The sequence below is a fragment of the Lingula anatina genome, chromosome 5 (assembly GCF_051362555.1).
Source record: "Lingula anatina isolate TDL-2025a chromosome 5, LinAna3.0, whole genome shotgun sequence".
Lineage (NCBI taxonomy): Eukaryota > Metazoa > Brachiopoda > Lingulata > Lingulida > Lingulidae > Lingula > Lingula anatina.
Window position 1 is genome coordinate 11,608,168 of NC_141771.1, and position 20,034 is coordinate 11,628,201.

Below are 20,034 nucleotides of genomic sequence, written 5' to 3' on the forward strand. Positions count from 1 at the left end.
TGTCCTCAATGCTTCAAGAAATTTTGTTTGAGAGCTGACAGTTTCCTTAAGCTTGATATTTTCAGGTCCATCGTCAGCAACTCTCTTACACATACACTGTCTTGATTTGTAAGATCTTATGGATGCTCATCCAAATCCTGATTGGTTAGGAGATGTGAACAGCTAAAAGAAATTTTTTTAAAAGATTCATCATAACTAATTTTATTTGTTAATTTGTCCATAATTATTTTGAAAAATGAAACCGCTTGTGTCGTTTCTCCCTGTAGGTGAGATCGACAGGGCCTATAGACCAGCTGACACATCAGCCTGTGAAAGGAAGAAAGAAGGGAGGTGGGGTGAGGTTTGGAGAGATGGAGAGGGATGCCATCTTGTCATTGGGGACTGCCTTCATTCTACAGGACAGGCTGGTCAACTGCTCGGACAAGACCATGGTAATATTTAGTTGGATTTAACTTGTTTTTTGATACTCACAACTATGAGATGCAAGTATTATAATAATAATAATAATAATAATTATTATTATTATTATTATTATTATTATTATTATTATATCCTTTTACATATTATGAATAATGCTTGCACCAACATATGATTTCATTATAGAAATCAAAACATATGCTATGCCTTACATTATGATATCTTCTATCAAAATATTTAGGCAGTCTTTTGAAGCCATGAAAGTTATTCTCACCCATGTAATCAGTATACTATCAGATAAGACATTCACTCAAGCAGTAGCATACAAGAACAAGTAATCATTATTACAGTTTTACATTTATATTTAAATCACATTTCTGATACATTGTATCTTTCCAGGCACGAGTGTGCACGAAATGCGGCAGCCTGCTTTCAGCTCAGATGGAGAAGCCACCCTCCGCTCTGGCAGCTGCTTCCTTCGAAGCTGCCCGCCACTGGGTGTGCAAAATATGTGGTAGAAAAGACTCAGTTGTGGAAATCTCCATCCCATTTGTGTTCAAGTATTTAGTTGCGGAACTGGCAGCCATGAACATTAAGCTGACGTTAGATGTTAAACCAGTATGAACTGTGATGGTATATCAAATTATATTCATGAAATAAAAATATTTGTATTTTTGGGTGCATATGCTTCGATCAGGCATATGGCCAACAATTTGAAAGATGGGTTTCTTATTTGAAGAAGTGTCTTTTTGACCACTTAGTTGAGACAACGTATGAGATATACCATCAAACCAAAATACAATTTACATCAGAATGGATCTTTTCTGGCCAAAAGGGCATTTCTCTCCTGACTTGAAATGATTGCCCCACTGTTGTAGGGGTGGTTTAGGACAGACAAGGTTTGTTATATGTGTGGAACTGCCATCTGCTAGTAAAGTAATTGTTGATCCATGGTATGTGTGCATGCCTGACCATTCCTAACTCACAGAGACTAGAATCCTCAAAAGAGGAAATAAAATTTATTTCAAAATATCTTGTATAATTTGTTATCTTTATTGTTAAAATAAATTTTGATATGCAACTTGTGGGTTCATAGTTCAGTTTTTCTCTCTTTTATGGAAAGTAGTATTGGATTGATAAGATTATATCTCTCTGATGGGTAAGTACAACATACGTGAATAATGTTTGAGACATAAAAATCAAATAAGGTAAACTTTTCTTTTCAATTTTTTCAACTCATTTTATATGTAATGGTAATTAAAAAGCGTGTCAGATCACATGACATATTGCACTGTTGTCTGATTGATAAATTGTACATGATTACAGAATGTAATAGAATGTCATGTTATTTTATACGTTTCGAATAATTTAATCTTGCAGGCGAGCAAATGAAGATAAAGTGCCCATGCAGGGACTTGCATGATAGTAGAATACATACTTGATGATTTTTAAGTGATTGTGCCAGCGACGCTAGTTACGATGTGACCATGGGGTTTAAAACTAGAAAAGCACTCCGAGAGAGCAGACCTCTGCCAAGGCAGCGATTTTTGATTATTATTGATTATTGATTGATTATTGATCCGGATCACCACCAAAAACTACCCAGCAGGCACACAACATTTGATTCAATGTTGATTCAACATTGATTCACATCGTTGAATTTTTGTTGAATTTATTATTGAAAGTGGAAATTTGTGTCAACGTTGAAAAATTACATTGAATCAACGTTGGCATTCAATGCTGAATCATGATTGACAGTATAATGTTGTTTCAACATTAGAAATCTCACATTGATTATATGTTGATTTAGCATTGCTTATATGTTGATTTAGCATTGATTAACTGTTGATTTCACATTAATTTAAAGTTGAGACAAATAGCATTTTCAATGTCTTTATTTTGTCACTGCATAAAAGGAAAAAATGCTACTAATTAAAGTAGTTAAAATATACACAGTGTACAACATAGTGATAATAAATTCAAACAAGCACTGGGCTTCAGGACTATGCAAGTTAAAAGTCAACCAACATTGTCAAAACACTGTATATGTATGACAACAGAACAAAATTGTAGAGGGAGCGAGTTACTTACTTCAAAGCTCTAATTAATTCTCGGCTGCGCTCGGAGGAGATTCTGACACCTTGACGCATGTGCAGTTAAGTTAGAGAGAAAGAAATGGCTGTCGTGGTTGCTTTGATAAATGTTTGTCGATTTTTGTGCAACAAGACGTAGAAGATGAGGTTCATATACACACGACAGATATGAGTGCAATCTGATGAACTCCACAGTTTAGAGATATTATTGTAAGTATTCCAGCAATGTCCATCACGAGGCCAAAATAATAGTTCAAATTCTTAATTGTTACTTTCTTCCACCTCCATCTTTTCTTTCTGGTGCCCATTTTAGATAGTTAACGATGCTGTCGGAGACTTCCTTCTCCGTACAGCTATATCTTGACATCATGACATCTGGAAAAAAAAGTGAAGTAGAAATGTAAGCATATATGTATCGAATGTACGCTGGCAGGTGTGCCTATCATAGCTCATTGAGGGATTTTATGAATGAGGTTAAAGGGATAATAACTCTTCGTATGAGATCTATATTTCACAATAAAAACACTGTGAATAACTTATAGAAATATAATATATTCTGTTTTACCACAAAAACGGCAGTTATAGCTATCTGATATCTGAGCTTGTCTTTAGACCACGTGACCTCTATTGATGGCTATACTTTGTTAAAATCTCTTAAGAGATTTTAACAAAAAAACAATCTTTTTAGAAAAAACCAGGGACTAACTTTGAATGTAAAAATGGATTCATTAACCATTGGTAAGTATGGAAAAATTGTTGTTTTCTCCAGGAAAATTCATTTTTTGGCCGAAAGGAAGAGTTATTATCCCTTTAAGATTGGGTGTTCAATTCCAACTAGGGTGCAAAATGTAAGAACTATTTTTTTAGGCTTAGCTGCCCAAACTGGAGCTGATAGATAGATAAGTTTATTACAAAAATCAAATCAGGCACAAATTACAGCAGTAAATGTAAAACAAACTGCAACGTTAATGTAATTACCTTTGATCACCGTACCGAAGTTGCTGTGCCCAAACGGAAATTTATTTTTCTTCCCTGAAAAATTCATCCCAGCCATGACTCTGTTGGTCATACACCTACAAATAATATTTATAAAATAACGGATATATTGAATAAAATCAGAAATGTTTGGGTTTGATCAAGAAAAGTCCAAAAAATTGGAAAAATAACTTGCACTTATTTTTAAAATTCTGATAAAAAAGGTTTATACTGCCAAACATACCAGTATAACGTAGCTATACACATGTAGGTTCAACTTTGTAATGTAATTAATTTACTAACATGAGCAGAAATGTGTCAAGTGTAAAAGTATTAGTTATCATTCCATAAAGGTTTGATCATAACTTACATGTATACCCGAGTTCTAGGTTTCAGATAATGAAATGTATTTTTACACATTAAACACAGAAAAAAATTAAGTAAATGCATATATATTAGTATTTGTCCTACCTAATTTGCATGGCCTTTTTAGTGTGATCACACATGGTAATACCTCAGCTATATCGCAGCAACTGTGGCTTTCTATCAAATAGAAAAAAATAAATGGCATTATTATAAAAATAATAACTAGTTTTTGTCATTATATTATTGAAACTGTGTGGCAAAACTTGCAAATATATATACAGGCATCAAACAGCAAAACATGCTTTCATTTTGGTAATTTCAGGTACTGATGTTATATATGAAATGCCCACAGTCACAATAAAGATGGACAGAGACATACATATGTCACCCTGATCCATATTGCATAACTAATAAAAAGGGAAAAAATCTTCATATTTGAGTTTTGAAAGTGTAAAGCTTTTAATATTTAGCTACTTGTTTGACATAATTGAATCAAATAAAAACCACAAGTATTAGCATGAAGTTGGCCGATTATGTTGCCATTTTCTGGCCAAAATTAACTGAAATGTGATGAACTTTAACTGTTATAAGTTTGTGCACAAATAAGCACTTGTGAGGCTAATTTTCAAAAATAAAAATGCATCTTCCTCTCACAGATTTGGCTTGTTGGATCAAATCAGCACAACACAAAGTGGTGATTATTATAAAAGCAAGTGATGAATGCATGATTCAATTCAGTGAAAGATTTAAGTAGTTTTCAAGTTGTAGTTCTACTGATCCTGATGTTACTCCATATCATTCTCATCATTTTTATCAAGACTCCACCTGATCAATTATACATACTAGTAGCATAAACATAATTTGAACAGAAAAGTAGTATACTTACACAAATATCATAGTCCTCTTTGTCCTTCAGTGAATCACCAAAGTCAGTGAATTAAGGACTCCAGGGTTTCATGTTGTTGCAGGTGTTCTGAACTTTGTGGTATTATTGGATGGACTTTTCTGCATTATATCTCGTATTTCTGACAGAATGTACAAAACCCTTCTCTGAAAACCTGTGGAAAAAATAAACACTACATATACAAAAAATAAATCTTACTTCAATGTTGAATCAATTAATGTTGACATATGCCAACGTTGAATTGTGGTCGTTGAATCAAAGTTGATCGATGCAATGTTTATCAGCGTCTCAACATAACTTCAACAAAGATTCAACATTGAATCAACGTTGTGTGCCTGCTGGTTAATCACTTCTAAGTTTACCCATTTCCCACCTACCCTGAAAATTTTATCAAAATCGGTCCATAACTTTTTGAGTTATATGTTGATGACAAACAAACAAACAAACAAACAGGGGTGAAAACATAACCTCCTTGGCGGAAGTAAAAATGATTTGCCGTACGTATGTACATGTACTAATAGCATCTGTCCACATACGTCTAAGAAGACCAATACTGGTATGTACGTGATAGACACATACGTATGTGACACATTTTAACACATGGAGAAATGTATTCATTTTTGTTTGGTTTCTAAGGTGTGATGATCATACATGTAGTAGAATTATATTTACTTTCAAAGTACTGAAATGTGAAAAAATTCATAATTAAAAAAAAATTGTCCTCGAAAATATTATCACGACCTACGACAATGTTCACAGGTGTGGGGGAACTGTATCCATATGACCTTTGACCCACAACACATGCTTGACCTAGTTTACAGAACCACAACACCGGCCACCATGCTTTTATTACAGTGGTTCTGAACGGCAATAAGACGAGAAGAAAATGCTCACACAAGCTCGTCGGTTGCAGGTTCTTCGTAGAAACCTGCAGGTTAGACCCTCACATACAGATGGGGGCGCCAGTGAACGGAACAATACGACAGTTTCCCAAGAGAGTCCTTTCCGAATAGTTCCCGGCGATCCCAAGCACAGACTCGCCTCTGTGGAAGTTAACGGGCTAGGACTGGATGACTACGATAGAACAGGTGAAACGTGATTTCGTCGTCATTAATATGTGAATTAATGCAACGAGTAAAATGTGACCGCAATGTGGTCGGTTTAGAGTTTTTACAAGCGGAGTTTGGCTTTGGGTTCCTGAGTAAAAGTGCTTCGAGCAGACTTGAAGGTGGGCTCTGTCTATAATTGTGTTAGTTGAGACGGGTTGAGATCGGGGAGCATTGCGTAGCTTATGGATACGTTATTGAAAATATAATGAAATTTAAATATAAATAAATATAATGATGATAATGACAATAATTAAATTGTAATATTTATCAAACAAAAATAGAAAGTCAGTATGCCATTTATATGCTTTATATGCTTTATTCATTGTAACGTATGCATCTACATGGATAGATGAAAATGTACAAAAGGAATGCAAATATAAATAAATATGAATTAAGTTAAATAGTGATATTGTACGACTCCTTGTATGAAAAATACAAAACATGTTTGGCAGAGCCCAAATGGTATTTATATGTTTATTTATTTTTATTAATTTAGTGTAGGAGAGCAGAGAGAGAATACCTGAAATATATTTTATGATTAATTGCCTAAAGAAAAAAAAATTAAAATTTTCACAAATTAAAGAAAAATTAGCAATAGAAACTTACTACACCATTTTTCATTCCTTTCTGATCATATTGATAATAATACCAGGGGGGCACTATATATGCTTAATTCATATACTATAGTAAATGCAATTTTATATTCATTTAGATTTTGTTATCAAGTTCAGTTTTTCTTTCAGGTAATTTGAGTGTATGGAAAATTGCAAAATGGTTTGAGGGTACAAGAAAATTCTCCTTTGACGATATTCATGTACTACCAGAGTTGAACAAGACAAGCCTAGCCTACATCATAGCAACTAAGTACATCCTTACTTCCGACATGTACATCCCATATAGACAAGCTCTGCAATGTCGTCTGCGATTTGACACATGGATGTATAAAATAGGTGGCAGCACTTATGTGATCTCAACACAGTGCTTTCGGAAGTGTCCCACAGTTAGTGGATCATGTGACAAAGATGTTGCCACTGGTCAGAACATAGATACTGATGATACCACAGACTGTCTTGTAGGCGAGTGTATAGCCACAATGGTTGCTGTTGATAAAGTTACCCATAAGGCCGTCCCCTTGCCCAACTGGTTCAGGGAAAATTTTGGAAGCCATGTTGTTCCCTCTCCCCTACCTCTAAGTCCTGTCTCCCCTCTCACACCCAGCTCCTCTGTGCAAATGTTCACCTCCAATTTCCGCGTCCCCCCAAGTGACATGGATCACAACTGGCACACGCATCACACAAAATACATACGCTACTGTATTGATGAAGGTACCAAAGCTGCTCACCAGGGGGCCTACAGGCAGTTCCAAGATGATCTGTGCCACAGCCAGGTGTGTTACATGGAGATGCTGTACACAGGGCAGAGCCAGGCTGGGGATGTTCTGCAGTGTAGCAGCTGGGAGGTGGAGAACCCAGGCAAGACTCTTTGCTTTCAGGTCAATAAAGACTCAACACCACTTTTTCATTGCTCTATGAAGTTCAGGTAGTTAAAGGTTTTGGGTTACTTAAGTGATTGAAATATATTTTTTAATTATTTAAAATTTTATAAAATTTTAATAAATTTTAAAAAAATTAATTCATTGCTTTCATTCATTGAAAATTCAATTCTGTGATCTTTTCCAAGATGTTAATCATTATATAAAGTTTATCAGACAGATGTATTCTAGTACTGGCAAAAGTGATGACACTTTTTCTTCTGGTCTAAAATCGTCATTCAAATATGTATAATATTAAATACAGTCAACAGAAATATGTGATGCTTGTTATTAAAATTAACTCTATTGAAACAGGCTACTTTTTGGTCAGTTTTATTTTTCTTATGTTTAAGTAAACTGCTATGTTTTAATATGATGAGTTGATTTGTTATGATTGATTTATTTTTGTAACACAGTGTTTTTTTTTGTGACTTGCAAAAGTTCATGCATAAGTCATACAATTCACATTTACTGTTCGTCATTTGCCATCAAGTTTTATCTACAAACTAGCTAATTTACATAGTTTTTCAACATTTTATCATAGTTACAAGTCAGTATTACAGTTACTTGGTACAGTGATAGAAATATTTTGAAATGCTATATTACAAATATATGTAACAGTATTTACAGGTTTTAATGCAAATATAAAAAGTAAGAAAAATGTTTCTTTTCAAAATAAAAAGACTGAACTGAAATCTCTCTTTCTCTCTCACAGTATCCATCGTTATCTAAAATGATTCAAAGAAACATTAAGTCTTTTTACCCAGGCCACTTTCATGAAGTTCTCAATGTAAATGACCAAATATTTCTTTCTATTTTAGTGTAAACAGCCACATATTTCCATTTATTACACAGTTTTCATCCCCTGCACCTGTCACTCCCATCTTGTTTTCCGTTTCTTTTTCTCAGGTCTGCCCTCTTGGTTAATGTCCTGATAGGTGCCTGAGTTCACATGTTCTGGGTTTCCTATCCAGGCTGAGTCTTTGTCACTGGCGCTGACAAAGTTTGATTTAAACTGAGCCTAAAATGAGAAATTTTCACAGCTATTTTATCAAAATATAAAATTTAATATTGAAAATGAGTATCATTAGCTTAAGTCAAGTGGGCAATGAAATGATTTGTGAAGATGTACTGGCACTCCTATGAAGTACAAAAAAATATGTGAAACAAAAAGTAAAGAAAAGCCTGTTTGGAAAGGATGCTTCCATTCACAAGATTTTCCAGCAACTTACAGAAAAGGCTGCCCTCATGGCGGCCACTCTGTCACTCTGCGGCCCTGCTGACCGTGACGGCTCGTACGCACTGAAACTGGTTGGTGCTTTGGTACTGGTACCACTGCTGCCCCCTGGTGTGGAAGTATCCGTCTGAAATATGATATTTCAAATCCCATTATCTGGATATATCACGACAAGTTAAATTGTCAGTATCACATATCATACCCAGGTTCTTAAGTATGTACATATATGATCATAATGTACACACACAAAATCCCAAACACACAAATTTTCAAACCTCCACTCACTCCCCCCACACACAACATTTGCACATATACACACACACACGCATACACGTATGTATATAAACGTCCAGCAACCAACCACACAAACATGAAAAATTTTCCACAAACCACATACACAGTCATATAAACATGCATGCAAAGATGTCTGACCCACCTTCCTTAACACACACATGAACCCACACACACACAAACAAACTCACACACCCAGACACACACACACACACAAAACACACCACCTGTGTTCCTCCTGATCCCAGTCCCGGTCGCTCCCGGAATCCAAGACCTTGACCCCCGACATTTAACTTCTTTCCTTTACCCTGGCGTACACGTGATTTACGGAACCAGTTTGCCTGAAAAACAAAAACGTGCCACAAATCAAATGCTGCAGCTGATGGTAACATTCTTCTATGATAACATTGTTCCCATGCCAGGTTAAAGTAAAACTGAAGCTGGGCCATGCAATTTTGGTATATTTGTTCCATTAATGACAAACAGTATGTCCCCTAAGGACCAGCATATCCTTAGATCCTGGTGTCCCGTAGGACCAGTAGACTGAAAATTTTAGCACATAATACAGGAACACTTAGTTCCTTACAGTCTGCATTACTATTATAGATGTTCAGGGTGCTCTTCAGTGGTGGAGGCTGCATACTGACCTGCATAGCGAGATCCATGAGTTTCTTGGGGACTTCTTGGCTGGCACCTTCCAGGTTCCGCACCAGATGACCCGCAAATTCTTTGTCCTTCTCAGTGACCAGTGTGTAGGCCATGCCCTTCTCACCTGGGGAAGAGAGAGAAAGAGAGGGTGAATACTTGGCACACATACTGCAGGCATGTGCTAACACGCACACACACATACACCTGACACGTATATATAATAATTATATGAAGTTACAACCTTGCAGTCACCCACATAACTAACTACCCCTTTGTGTGTGTGTGCGTGTGTGTGTGTGAGAGAGAGAGAGAGAGAGAGAGCACCCCCATGACCCTAATGTTCACATCATTCATTCAAGCAACTCCCAATATGAAAAAAAATTACCTGACTTTCTTCTTTGCATAAAACAACACTCAGCAACCAAATAGTGTCATGTACTTTATATGTGGAAGTTAGTCTCATATTTCCCTGTTCTTACCTGCTCTTCCTGTTCGTCCAATCCTATGAGTGTGTGTGTCAATATCCCTGGCTACGTCAAAATTCACCACTGTTTTAATGGAAGGGATGTCAAGACCTCGTGCTGGAAGAAATCAAAAAATTAATAACTCATGTATATCACAGATAATTATATCCTTGTTTTATTTATATTAGATTTTACATTTTAAAAATTCCTGACATGCAGCAATTAACTTTCTGCCATGAATTTTTTCCTCCTGTAAAATCTATATATTAGATGTCTTTTAGTTTTCATTAAAAAAAGAAGAAAATAATACTGTTTTTTAGCATGGAATTTTTCAAAAATTCTTTTTGAAACAAGAGATCTTCTTTCAAAGTTTTTAAGACTTTTCTTTAAAGTCGATCTCCTGTCTTTACATTATGACCTCCAAACAATCACCTGCCACATCGGTTGCCACTAAAGTAGGGATTTCTTTCTTCTTAAACTGATTGATGACCTCATTTCTTTCTTGCTGGCTCATATCTCCATGCAGTAAACCCACTGAAAAATTGAAATATAGAAATATTACAAACTGTTGATTCACATTTGGTCTTTATTCAACAAGGGCAGATAGGTGGCTTTACAATGATCTCTTTTGTTAAAACAAGAAAGCATACAACCAAATATTCTGCAAATATGCTGCTCGCCATTATCAGTCAAAATATTACAGGTCTGAGTGACCGTATTACCTTTAAAAACTAAAAAGAAATAAAAACCAAATTTTACCTTTAAAATCTCTTGCTTTGAGATTTGTTGCCAGCTCCTCACTATTGGCTTTCTTTGTTACAAATATTAGGACACTTCCAACTGAAATAAATAAATAAATAAATAAATAAATAAATAAATAAATAAATAAACTAATTAATTAATTAATTAATTAATTAAGTAAGCAAGTAAAACAAATAAAAAAGACTGGAACATGGCATAACATAAAATGTAATACTTGTGAGAAATTAGCAAAATGTTTTAACAAATGTCTTAAAAGACAAAAATGACATTTTTTATTAATACATCGGCTCACCTTATGTACAGTTGACTTGAGATAAATACTAAAAATATTTACACCGGATAAGAAAAGGCAAAATAGTTAACCATTCTGCTAAATGTATATTATACTTTCTTTAAATCTAAATTTGATGCAAAAAAAATTATTCTCAAGTGAGCCAAGTTTACAACTTGGTTTTCTGTACATTCTCATATCTCCCACCTAGATAAATTTTATTGTAAATCCACCACATGAAGTGTAAGGTTTGTGATGTTTGTCAATAACAGTAAGTCCACTGATATTGCCTACTGAAAGTTTTGTTATTACCTGACATGAACTCCACGAGTCGTGATGTCAACCACACCCACTTCGCACCGCCAGGGGGCAGCACCTCCACTACCTGTGTGATGTCCTCATTGGCCTCAAATTTAAATCAAGAAAATTGTGTGAATTTGGATACCAGAAAACTGTTCTAATTCCATCTTAAAATGGTTTAAAGTGATTGTCTAAGATACAGTCACTGTTTTGTATTTGACATAACCCATACTGATCTAGTTTGTATGGGTCATATCTTAAAATAAAATACCTGACATTGAAAATAACACAAATGAAAATAAAATAAAATGTCACCGCTCACCTCTCCCAAATCTCCTTGTACCACTCGTACAGGGTCTGTCAGGATATCCCGCGCCAACCGCTCAATCCTCTTACGAAATGTCGCACTGAACAACAGAGCTGCAACAGACAATTAAAAGATTAGATCTTCTTGATGTGAACTTGTTACTGTATACAATGTCCATTTTCTCCTTCCAAAAATGTTGTAAAATTGTATGGAAAACCTCAAAAGCAATATAGCAGTCAACAGCAGTCACATATTTTGCAAGTAAAAAGTGACATTTGTTAACACGGCAAATTGTTTGGGTGGAGAACACTATTCATTATATATTAACTTATGTCGAAATAAAGAAAAAAAATCTAAATTAATGTGTTACCTTTAGTAGTTTACAATTTTGTACAATTTTGCAGTTGCAACAATCATTTATGATGAAAAGCATTTACATAAAATATTCTTTTTTAACTAAGTAAAAAGCACATACAGCATTTGGCAAAACTTGAAAATATTTCACACAGCATAGTATCATCAATGTACTCACTCTGTCTGTCTGGTCTCACGTGATTGGCTATCGATCTTACTTGAGGCTCTGCAATGTCATAATATATATCAAAATTACAGGAAAAATATCATGAAATAATTATCAAATTGTACAACTGGTAACCTGTTGCTTTTTTTTCTTCAATTAAATATAACATCTTACCCTCTCTTCTAACTGCCACAATGCTTTTTTTTTTCAGCCATGATTTTGGATAATTTGTGAGAATAAAGTAGTAAGAAATGGTTCAGTGACCCTATTTACTAAAGGGACTGAGGCCACTTAAGGCAGAAATCCACCAAGACAAGAATGTGAATTTTATTCTCAGGAAAGACTGTAACCCATTAAGGCATGTCCCTTACATTTATCTTGGCCTAATATTTCCATTAACAAAACCAGCATGGGCAATATCAGTATATGGGTATCAGAGTTAAATATCCTTAGCTAAGCACTCAAAAAAACATTTTATTTTACCTAAGAAAAGCAAGCAAGTAAAGAAAAGACCAAATATATAATCGCTGGCCTATTTGTTTAGTAATACTTATTTATAAAATTGTAAAAAACATTAATATGTCACTTAGATTGGGTGCTAGACATGGCAGATATTGTTTGAAATTTATCTACATCCACTGCATACTCAAGCAGACATGGCACTCTGTAAAACTGATATCAGTTATCAAATTGATGTTAGTTGCTGGCTACTCGTGTAAAAGAGTCTTTGACAAGCCCTGAATCTTTCTTTTCTGAAACACATCTGAAGTAATTAACTCACCAAATCCCATATCAAACATCCTGTCCGCCTCGTCAAATACCAAGTACGTCACTCGTGTGAGGTTTGTGGCCTTCTTCTTCACAAGATCTATAAGACGACCCTGATTAAAACAAATTTAATTTTTATCAAAAAAATTTGCAAGTTGCAAAATTAAATTGTAATTAAAACAATATTGCAATTAGTAAATAACTAGCATGGGAGGGGGGGGGGCACTGTAAGTGTAGGATTAGAGTAAACAATTCAGCTATTCAATATTTATCTTTCCAAGCATCAGTTTATATTTCAAACTGATAAAAAATGGAATGCAATGTATCACCTTGCAAATTTTATTTCAAATTGACAATTTAACATTAAAACATAATAAAAATTCACTCCAGCCTGCATAAAATCAAATCTGAAATTTGTTACCCAATACAGAATTATAGCAATATATTACGCAACTAAACTCAAGGTTTATTCATCAATCATATAAAGACTTATTTATGATTCACTGATATGCTGACCATATGAAATTACATTTGCAATGAACATATTTATCACAACTAAGATAATTTTCAATTCAATTTTATTTCCATTGTGTATATAAATAACCAATTTATTCACTGACTTATTTTGTAAAAATAAAATACTATAGGCCTCACCCAGGCTGGGTGCTAAACTGAGTACAATAGTACTATAAAATAAAATAAAATTCTATTCTATAATTCTCTATACAAAGTTAGATTGACTTTGTATAATTTAAGATATTTATCTTACTGACCGGTGTGCAGACAATGATCTCCGCCCCCTCCTGGCAAGCTTTGGTCTGTTCCCACATACTTCCACCACCATAGGCACAAACCACATGAATGTTATACACCTTACCAAACCTTTTGGCTTCATGGTAGATCTGGAATTATCAGTATAATTTTTTTTTATAAAAAATTACTTTTTATGCTGAACTTCTGAGTTGACTTTTTGAAGACTTGACTTACTATTGACTGGAGCCTCTTTCAGCCATATGTTTGGGTGATTTTAGCCATCTGATAAATTTGGCTTGAAGCAGGAAATACCTAATGCCTAGCCATATTAGAATTTGAGCAATGGGCTAAAGCAATATCTTAGACTATGCTTAGGTTATCCAAATCAACCCCCCCCCCCCCCCAAAAAAAAAAAAATTGTTGACATTCACAGTTGGTCTGTTGTGTATGGCAAAACAACGGGGAAACTAAACATAAATACAAACTCCAAAAGATTGTTAATTTTTGAGCTCAAGCAGTTACTGTCCTAAGATACCTGTTGTGACAGCTCCCTGGTGGGGGCACATATAAGTCCTATGGGGCCATCCCCTGGCTTTAACTCTTTCTGGAACAAAACATACAAAAATTTGAAAGTAATTTGTTTTTATCAATCAGCAGCTAAATAGGGAAATTGTTTACCCCCAATATTTCAATGTTGATTCTAACAACATAACACAGCTGATGATTCAGAAATTCTTTTCTGCCATACAAAATTCTGTTCAGAAATTCATCAGTTGAAATTTCAGTATGGTGGACATTGCACAACTAATTATAATACATGTACACAACATAATATATTGTATATACACAATGTTAAAAAATCAAAACAGAAATTCTACGCCATATTCCAAATACAAACGGGAAATGGAAGAATCTGATGTTTACTCTGAGACTCATTTTCTGAAAAACAAAACTTGAAAATATTGCCAGTGCTGATCCTCTTACCTGTGGCCTTATGTCCCACACGGGACGAAGAGCAATGATGATCCTCTTACCTGTGGCCTTATGTCCCACACGGGACGAAGAGCAATGATGATCCTCTTACCTGTGGCCTTATGTCCCACACGGGACCAAGAGCAATGCTGATCCTCTTACCTGTGGCCTTATGTCCCACACGGGAAGAAGAGCAATGATGATCCTCTTACCTGGTCCATAATATGTACAAGCAGTGGCCACAAGAATGCTGCTGTTTTGCCACTGCCAGTCTTGGCAATCCCTATGATATCGCGACCACTGAGGGCTATGGGGACTCCCTGGGCCTGGATGGGCGTCGGCTGGGTATAACCCATCTTCCGTATCCCCTGCATCAGTGCCTCGTCAAAGCCCATGTGAGCAAAACTGGACACCGGTTTTGGGGGGTCAAGCCCACTGACCTGGGGTGAGAAATAAGACTTAGTACGTCATTTGTTTCATTGACTTAACCACTTCTCTTTTTTTTTTTTTTTATTAGAATTATTTGCTCAGTACTCATACAGCTCTTCAGCAGTAGTAAATTAACAATTTTCTTGTATTTCCTTCAGATATCTCTCACATTATTAAGAAATAAAGATATTTCTTTGCATACCTTGCATCCAGAAAGGACATTGAAATTACTCTGTATTTCACATTATAACCTCTACCACATCTATGACAGTACCCACCCTTGTATTAAGTTTTTTCCTCAGCTCTAGAACCTCGGGGTAGGTCAACCGAGCAATCTCCTCGTGTTCTGTGTAGAAATTTTTTACGAAGGGATCGTAGTCAATGTCTGAGTGGTCAATGGGAGGGAGAGGGTCTATGATCTGAAATGAAATTTAAACCATAATAAAACACAAAATGCACAAACTTTATATTTAATTAATAGACCCTGAGGTATTAATATATTTTATTACATACTAAATTAATTTTTTTATTCCAAATTATGATTTTTCGACTTTGTCAAAACATTAATAAAATTCTTATTCCTATATATACATATAACAGTGAGTACAGCAACCAGTGTAATCATTTTCAATTAAGATCCTCCCCAAATCCTAGTGAGGAGGGAAAGACTTAGGAGTGACAGAGAATCTTTGTTATTTAGATCACACACCTTGTGCTTTTCTGTTATAATGGCATTGCCATCTTGGTCATACTCTATGTCAATGTCATCTTCTGGATTAAGCCCTGCATTGGGGTTTTCTTCCATGTAGCGAAAATATGCTTCCTGAACATCCTCCTCCTCAATATCATCACGCACTCCTCTGAAATTTAAGCAATATGAATTATATCTGGAGTCAATCTCATACAAATCTACATATAACGTGTTCAAAAAGTTTATACAAATGTCGCAATGAATTCAAGCAGAAAATGTTTTTTAAATATTACTGAAATACACTGATCATTTTCAACTTCTCATTCAATCTGTTCTAACAGGTGAGCTCCAAGACATACTTTTTCTCTTTTTCTTTCTTAGCACTATCTGAACCTTTCTTCACTTCAGCTTCTGCACTGGGTTTTACTCCCAGCTCTTCTTGCTAGAAAATAGTTTGGAGAATGTAGAACAGGGATGAGACTACCACTTAATGAAAAAAGTCTGAAAATATGGAGTGGGGTCCAGCGTATCCTCTGTATTGATCTCAAAAATGATATTTTTGTCTCTCTGAAAAAGTTGGGCATTTGCAGATAGGGGAAAATATCTCATTACTGCATAGAAGTTGGACCTGTTGTATAAAAAAAGGGTCATCTATAATATTTTGGTATTCTTTTTATGTTGGCAAGATTTTACACTTAAAAGAAGTTTGTCAAATTCGGCAAATTAAATGTCACAATTCTATTAAATAAATAAATAAACCAAGATTTATTAAATAAACACACAGTAACACTGGAAAATCATGAAAATCATGTTCAATATAAAACTGTTCACAGTTTCTTAGAAAACTTTCCACCCTTATTAATTTCTACCTCCAGATTTGCCATGAAGGCATCCAGAGGATCATCGCTTTCATCGCTACCATATCCGCCCTCTTTACTGTCCCCCTTCCCATCATGCCCAGGACTTCCTGGCGCTGGCTGGTACTCCAAGTCCGCCTCATTAACTGCCTCATCATCATCATCAAAGTAACTGAAATAAAATATATCACACAATGGGTTCATATCTATCTCAACATCTCTGGTCCACTCTCATTGTTACTGAAATATAACTAAATAAAGGATTTCATGTGTATGTGCTACCTATTTCTGTATCACACTTCTTAGGAAAAATGTAAGAATATTAGTGCTTAAGACAAATACACACTAACTTATCACACCAATGTTGTCTTTTCCTTTGTAAAAGAATACAATAACCTCATAATTCAGCTACTGTTTTTAATTATTTTAATCAGTTAAATGTTATAATTCAGTTACTGGTTTTAATTTTTTGGTCTGTCAAATGTAATAATTCAGTAACTGTTTTTAATTTTTTTTTTTTTTTTTTTTTTTTTTGTCCTTCAAAACCTCATCATAAAAGCTCTTACTCCTCCTCGCTTTTTATTCTCCTTCTCCCTATTTTTGTTCCATGGCCAAATGCTCTGGATGCTGCTCCACCAAAGTTGAGAGAAAAACCTGGATTTTCCAGTGCTTTCTTATTCCCCACAGAGAATCCACTGAATCCAAAACCCCTTGGCTTCCCATCATTGCCTCGGTTAAAGCTCATCCTGGAATAAATAACATTTTGAAACTTAATCGTCGTGATCGTGTCGAGCAAGATGGATCCTTTCAGGGAACTCTGTCCCAAATTAGATAGGTTATAAAATCATTAATCTCTTAAAGTGACCAGTTTAGTAAGCTGAGAGATGTGAAAACTCTGAAAATGGGCCTCAAAGTTGGTCAGACTGCGGCTTTCTTTCGATAAATGTAACCATTCCATGGGCGCCATAACAGATCTAAAAAAAGGTTAATTTTATCGAACTCATGTATTGTAAGCCTTACCTGACAAAGACGAGCTTAGAGATAAGTCAAGGTTTCTTTAGACCACCCAATTCGCTCTAATAACAGTTACTCGATGAAAGCGCTTACCTGGAGTTTCACGAAATAGGTCTTCCCGACGAAAAGAGCTAAACGCACAAGTGAAGGTGGCGCAAGAAGAACAAGACAATACACACCCGTTGCCTTGCAACTGGCTATTTCTTAAAGGTACATACTAACCGAGCTACAGTGGAGTGTGGATTCCCTGTAACACATGTAAACCACTTCTACTAGTTTCTAATACGATTCAAATAAATATTCGACATGCCAAGGGATAAACTGAATAGATCACTCAATCAGCCATAAAATAGCTTTAGACTACTCCTTTCTTCAAATTTTTGGTCGGAAATTTAACCTACTTTCGTGGCATACTTTTCTGCCCCATTGACATACAGCAAAGAATGCTAGCAGAAAATCCGTTCAAACATCATTTTCGGGTAAAATTAAACAATGTCTCTTGGTAATTCTCTTAGACCCCATTTCCATAGATTTTAGATCGATCTATCCCTGTGAGGAGTCTCACTAGATTACTGTCAGCTTAGCCGGCTTAAACGTCTGCCCCGCTTACTAAAAGCTGTAAATTGATAATTAACTATGGTGCGCGATCGGCTGACTGCAATTTAGCGTGAACCCCCAGGGAGTTAGGTCGATCTAAATCTTAATCTCTGGATCGATCTAAATCTCTGGGAATACACCCTTAATATACTACTTGAAACTATAGGCCTATGCTGGCATTTGGTTGTTTTTTGTGACAAAAAATTGACTTTGCATGCATCTTTAAGACTTCTTCACACACCTGTGAGAGACATAAAATAACGGGAATTAATTCGCCGGTGTTGGCGAGGTTATAATTTTGTCTCAGTTAGATTAGATCGACCTACTTTAGATCGACCTAACTCCCTGGGGGTTCACGCTAAATAGCTGTCAGCCGGGCGGACACGAAAGTTAATTACCTCCTTGCAGCTTGTAGTAGGCGGGACGGACATTTAAGTCGGATTATCTGAAGTAATCTAGTGAGACTCCCCGCGGGGATAGATCGATCTAAAATCTATGGGAATAGAGCCTAAGACTCTGAAGGAGACAAGATCTAGGTACTTTTAGACTGGAATGCACAATGCATATTGTTCATAAAAAAATTTGGGCCAAGTTTGTTTTCAAAAGAAAGAATGGGGGGTTGCACACAGAAAACGTATTTCATCAGCAGAGTCCCTGAGAAAGAGCAACTTTTCTTTTAAAAAAAGGTAGGTGCCGGTGTGGCAGGGATGGTGCGTGTCCCGCTAAGCAACCCGGCTAATAGCACGTAAATTCATGCGTTAGCACTCCTATTGACGATTCTGATATGTACATGTAGGCCTACTGTACATAGGAGTGCTAACGCACGAATTTTCGTGCTACCCGGCTAGGAACCGTATGTAGTCCTTTCCCATACACTTTTTACACTGTACGCAGGGGCGGATCCAGGATTATTTGAAGGGGGATCTGCGAAAGCGAAGTTGCCCCCCCCCCCCCCCCCCCCCCCCCCCCTTGGCGTATTTTGGGATTTTTTAGGGCTAACGATGCCATTTTGTAAGGTTTAGTCTTTAGAAATATGATTCAGCTAGTCAAAATTTAATTACAAGAGTTATGGGACCATTGGTGTGATTTTTATTTTCAGAAATCGAAGTGAGGATTAGGCAGGAGACGTAAGAGACGGAGAGACCATTGCAGGCGGTCTTTCTTTCAAGTAAGGTCAAGTAGGGTCAAGACTTTTCTTCTTCAGTATTATGTTCACATTGACGTCGTTATAGGCCTATATGGGATGTTACGAACTCGCACTGCATAATGTGACATGGAATCATTAATTTTTGAATTTCAATTATATTGACGTTGATGTATAGGATGTAAACCCGCATTGCATATGGTGATGTGAAATTATTAAAGGTCCAGTGTAACGTGACAGAGAGGCGGTCTTTCTTTCAAATAGGGTCCGCAATATTTGATCCTTCGATCAGTTGATACTCGGATCTTCCATTACTAATGGGGCCTTAAATCTATTTTAAATGTGACCCCAAGGGAATTCACCAACCCCGCCCACTCTTGATAAGAAAAATACTCCTTGGGCGTTAGTGTAGAGTCTAATGTTATTACAAAATGCATTCGAAAATGTAGGAAGCTCAATTTTTAGGTAATGCATATGAGAAACCCCATGCTGTTGGGAAAAATTAACAGTTCAAATTTCTTGAGAGCACGTGCCCAACGTTTTGAATGTATGGATGAATAAAGAAAAGCAAGTCGCAATTTGTAGAAATGCCTTTGTACCGGGCCCCGTAAAAG

The 20,034-nt window shown here is 35.9% G+C and overlaps 3 protein-coding genes and 1 long non-coding RNA gene across 7 annotated transcripts in view; 2 read left to right on the top strand and 2 right to left on the bottom strand.

Moving 5' to 3' along the window:
* Window positions 1–1,498, top strand: part of LOC106168053 (DNA-directed RNA polymerase I subunit RPA2) — a 50,337-nt gene extending 48,839 nt beyond the window's left edge. The window contains exons 30-31 of the mRNA XM_013546980.2: window positions 267–431; window positions 817–1,498. Coding sequence (XP_013402434.2) covers window positions 267–431; window positions 817–1,041 — 390 coding nt within the window. The 3' untranslated portion in view covers window positions 1,042–1,498. The remainder of the gene's footprint in view (window positions 1–266; window positions 432–816) is intronic.
* Window positions 1,499–2,296: 798 nt separating this feature from the next.
* LOC147761645 (uncharacterized) lies at window positions 2,297–5,276 on the bottom strand. Of its 2 annotated transcripts, XR_015334786.1 has the most exons (5): window positions 5,133–5,276; window positions 4,738–4,909; window positions 3,957–4,028; window positions 3,489–3,583; window positions 2,297–2,885 (listed from the first exon to the last, which is right to left on the bottom strand). It is a non-coding gene; the product is annotated as an uncharacterized LOC147761645 (long non-coding RNA). The 2 variants fall into 2 exon arrangements; XR_015334787.1 differs by lacking the exon at window positions 5,133–5,276 and having other exon boundaries at window positions 4,738–5,095.
* A 278-nt stretch (window positions 5,277–5,554) lies between these two features.
* On the top strand, window positions 5,555–8,090 carry LOC106159895 (uncharacterized). The gene is made up of 2 exons (XM_013536343.2): window positions 5,555–5,843; window positions 6,608–8,090. The coding sequence occupies exons 1-2, from the start codon at window positions 5,642–5,644 to the stop codon at window positions 7,405–7,407; spliced, it is 1,002 nt and encodes a 333-aa protein (XP_013391797.2). The 5' UTR covers window positions 5,555–5,641; the 3' UTR covers window positions 7,408–8,090.
* LOC106159894 (ATP-dependent RNA helicase DDX42) lies at window positions 7,713–17,928 on the bottom strand. 3 transcript variants are annotated; one of them, XM_013536339.2, is made up of 20 exons: window positions 17,773–17,928; window positions 17,232–17,411; window positions 16,678–16,837; window positions 16,168–16,250; window positions 15,827–15,977; window positions 15,396–15,536; window positions 14,901–15,128; window positions 14,252–14,320; window positions 13,737–13,865; window positions 12,977–13,076; window positions 12,208–12,255; window positions 11,691–11,788; window positions 11,381–11,474; window positions 10,795–10,875; window positions 10,468–10,569; window positions 10,051–10,152; window positions 9,571–9,695; window positions 9,148–9,264; window positions 8,628–8,759; window positions 7,713–8,416 (listed from the first exon to the last, which is right to left on the bottom strand). In XM_013536339.2, the coding sequence occupies exons 2-20, from the start codon at window positions 17,408–17,410 to the stop codon at window positions 8,270–8,272; spliced, it is 2,286 nt and encodes a 761-aa protein (XP_013391793.2). In that variant the 5' UTR covers window position 17,411; window positions 17,773–17,928; the 3' UTR covers window positions 7,713–8,269. The 3 variants fall into 3 exon arrangements, with proteins under 3 accessions (XP_013391793.2, XP_086870061.1, XP_013391794.2); XM_087013935.1 differs by having other exon boundaries at window positions 9,151–9,264; window positions 17,686–17,780; XM_013536340.2 differs by having other exon boundaries at window positions 17,686–17,780.
* Between the last annotated feature and the right edge of the window lie 2,106 nt (window positions 17,929–20,034).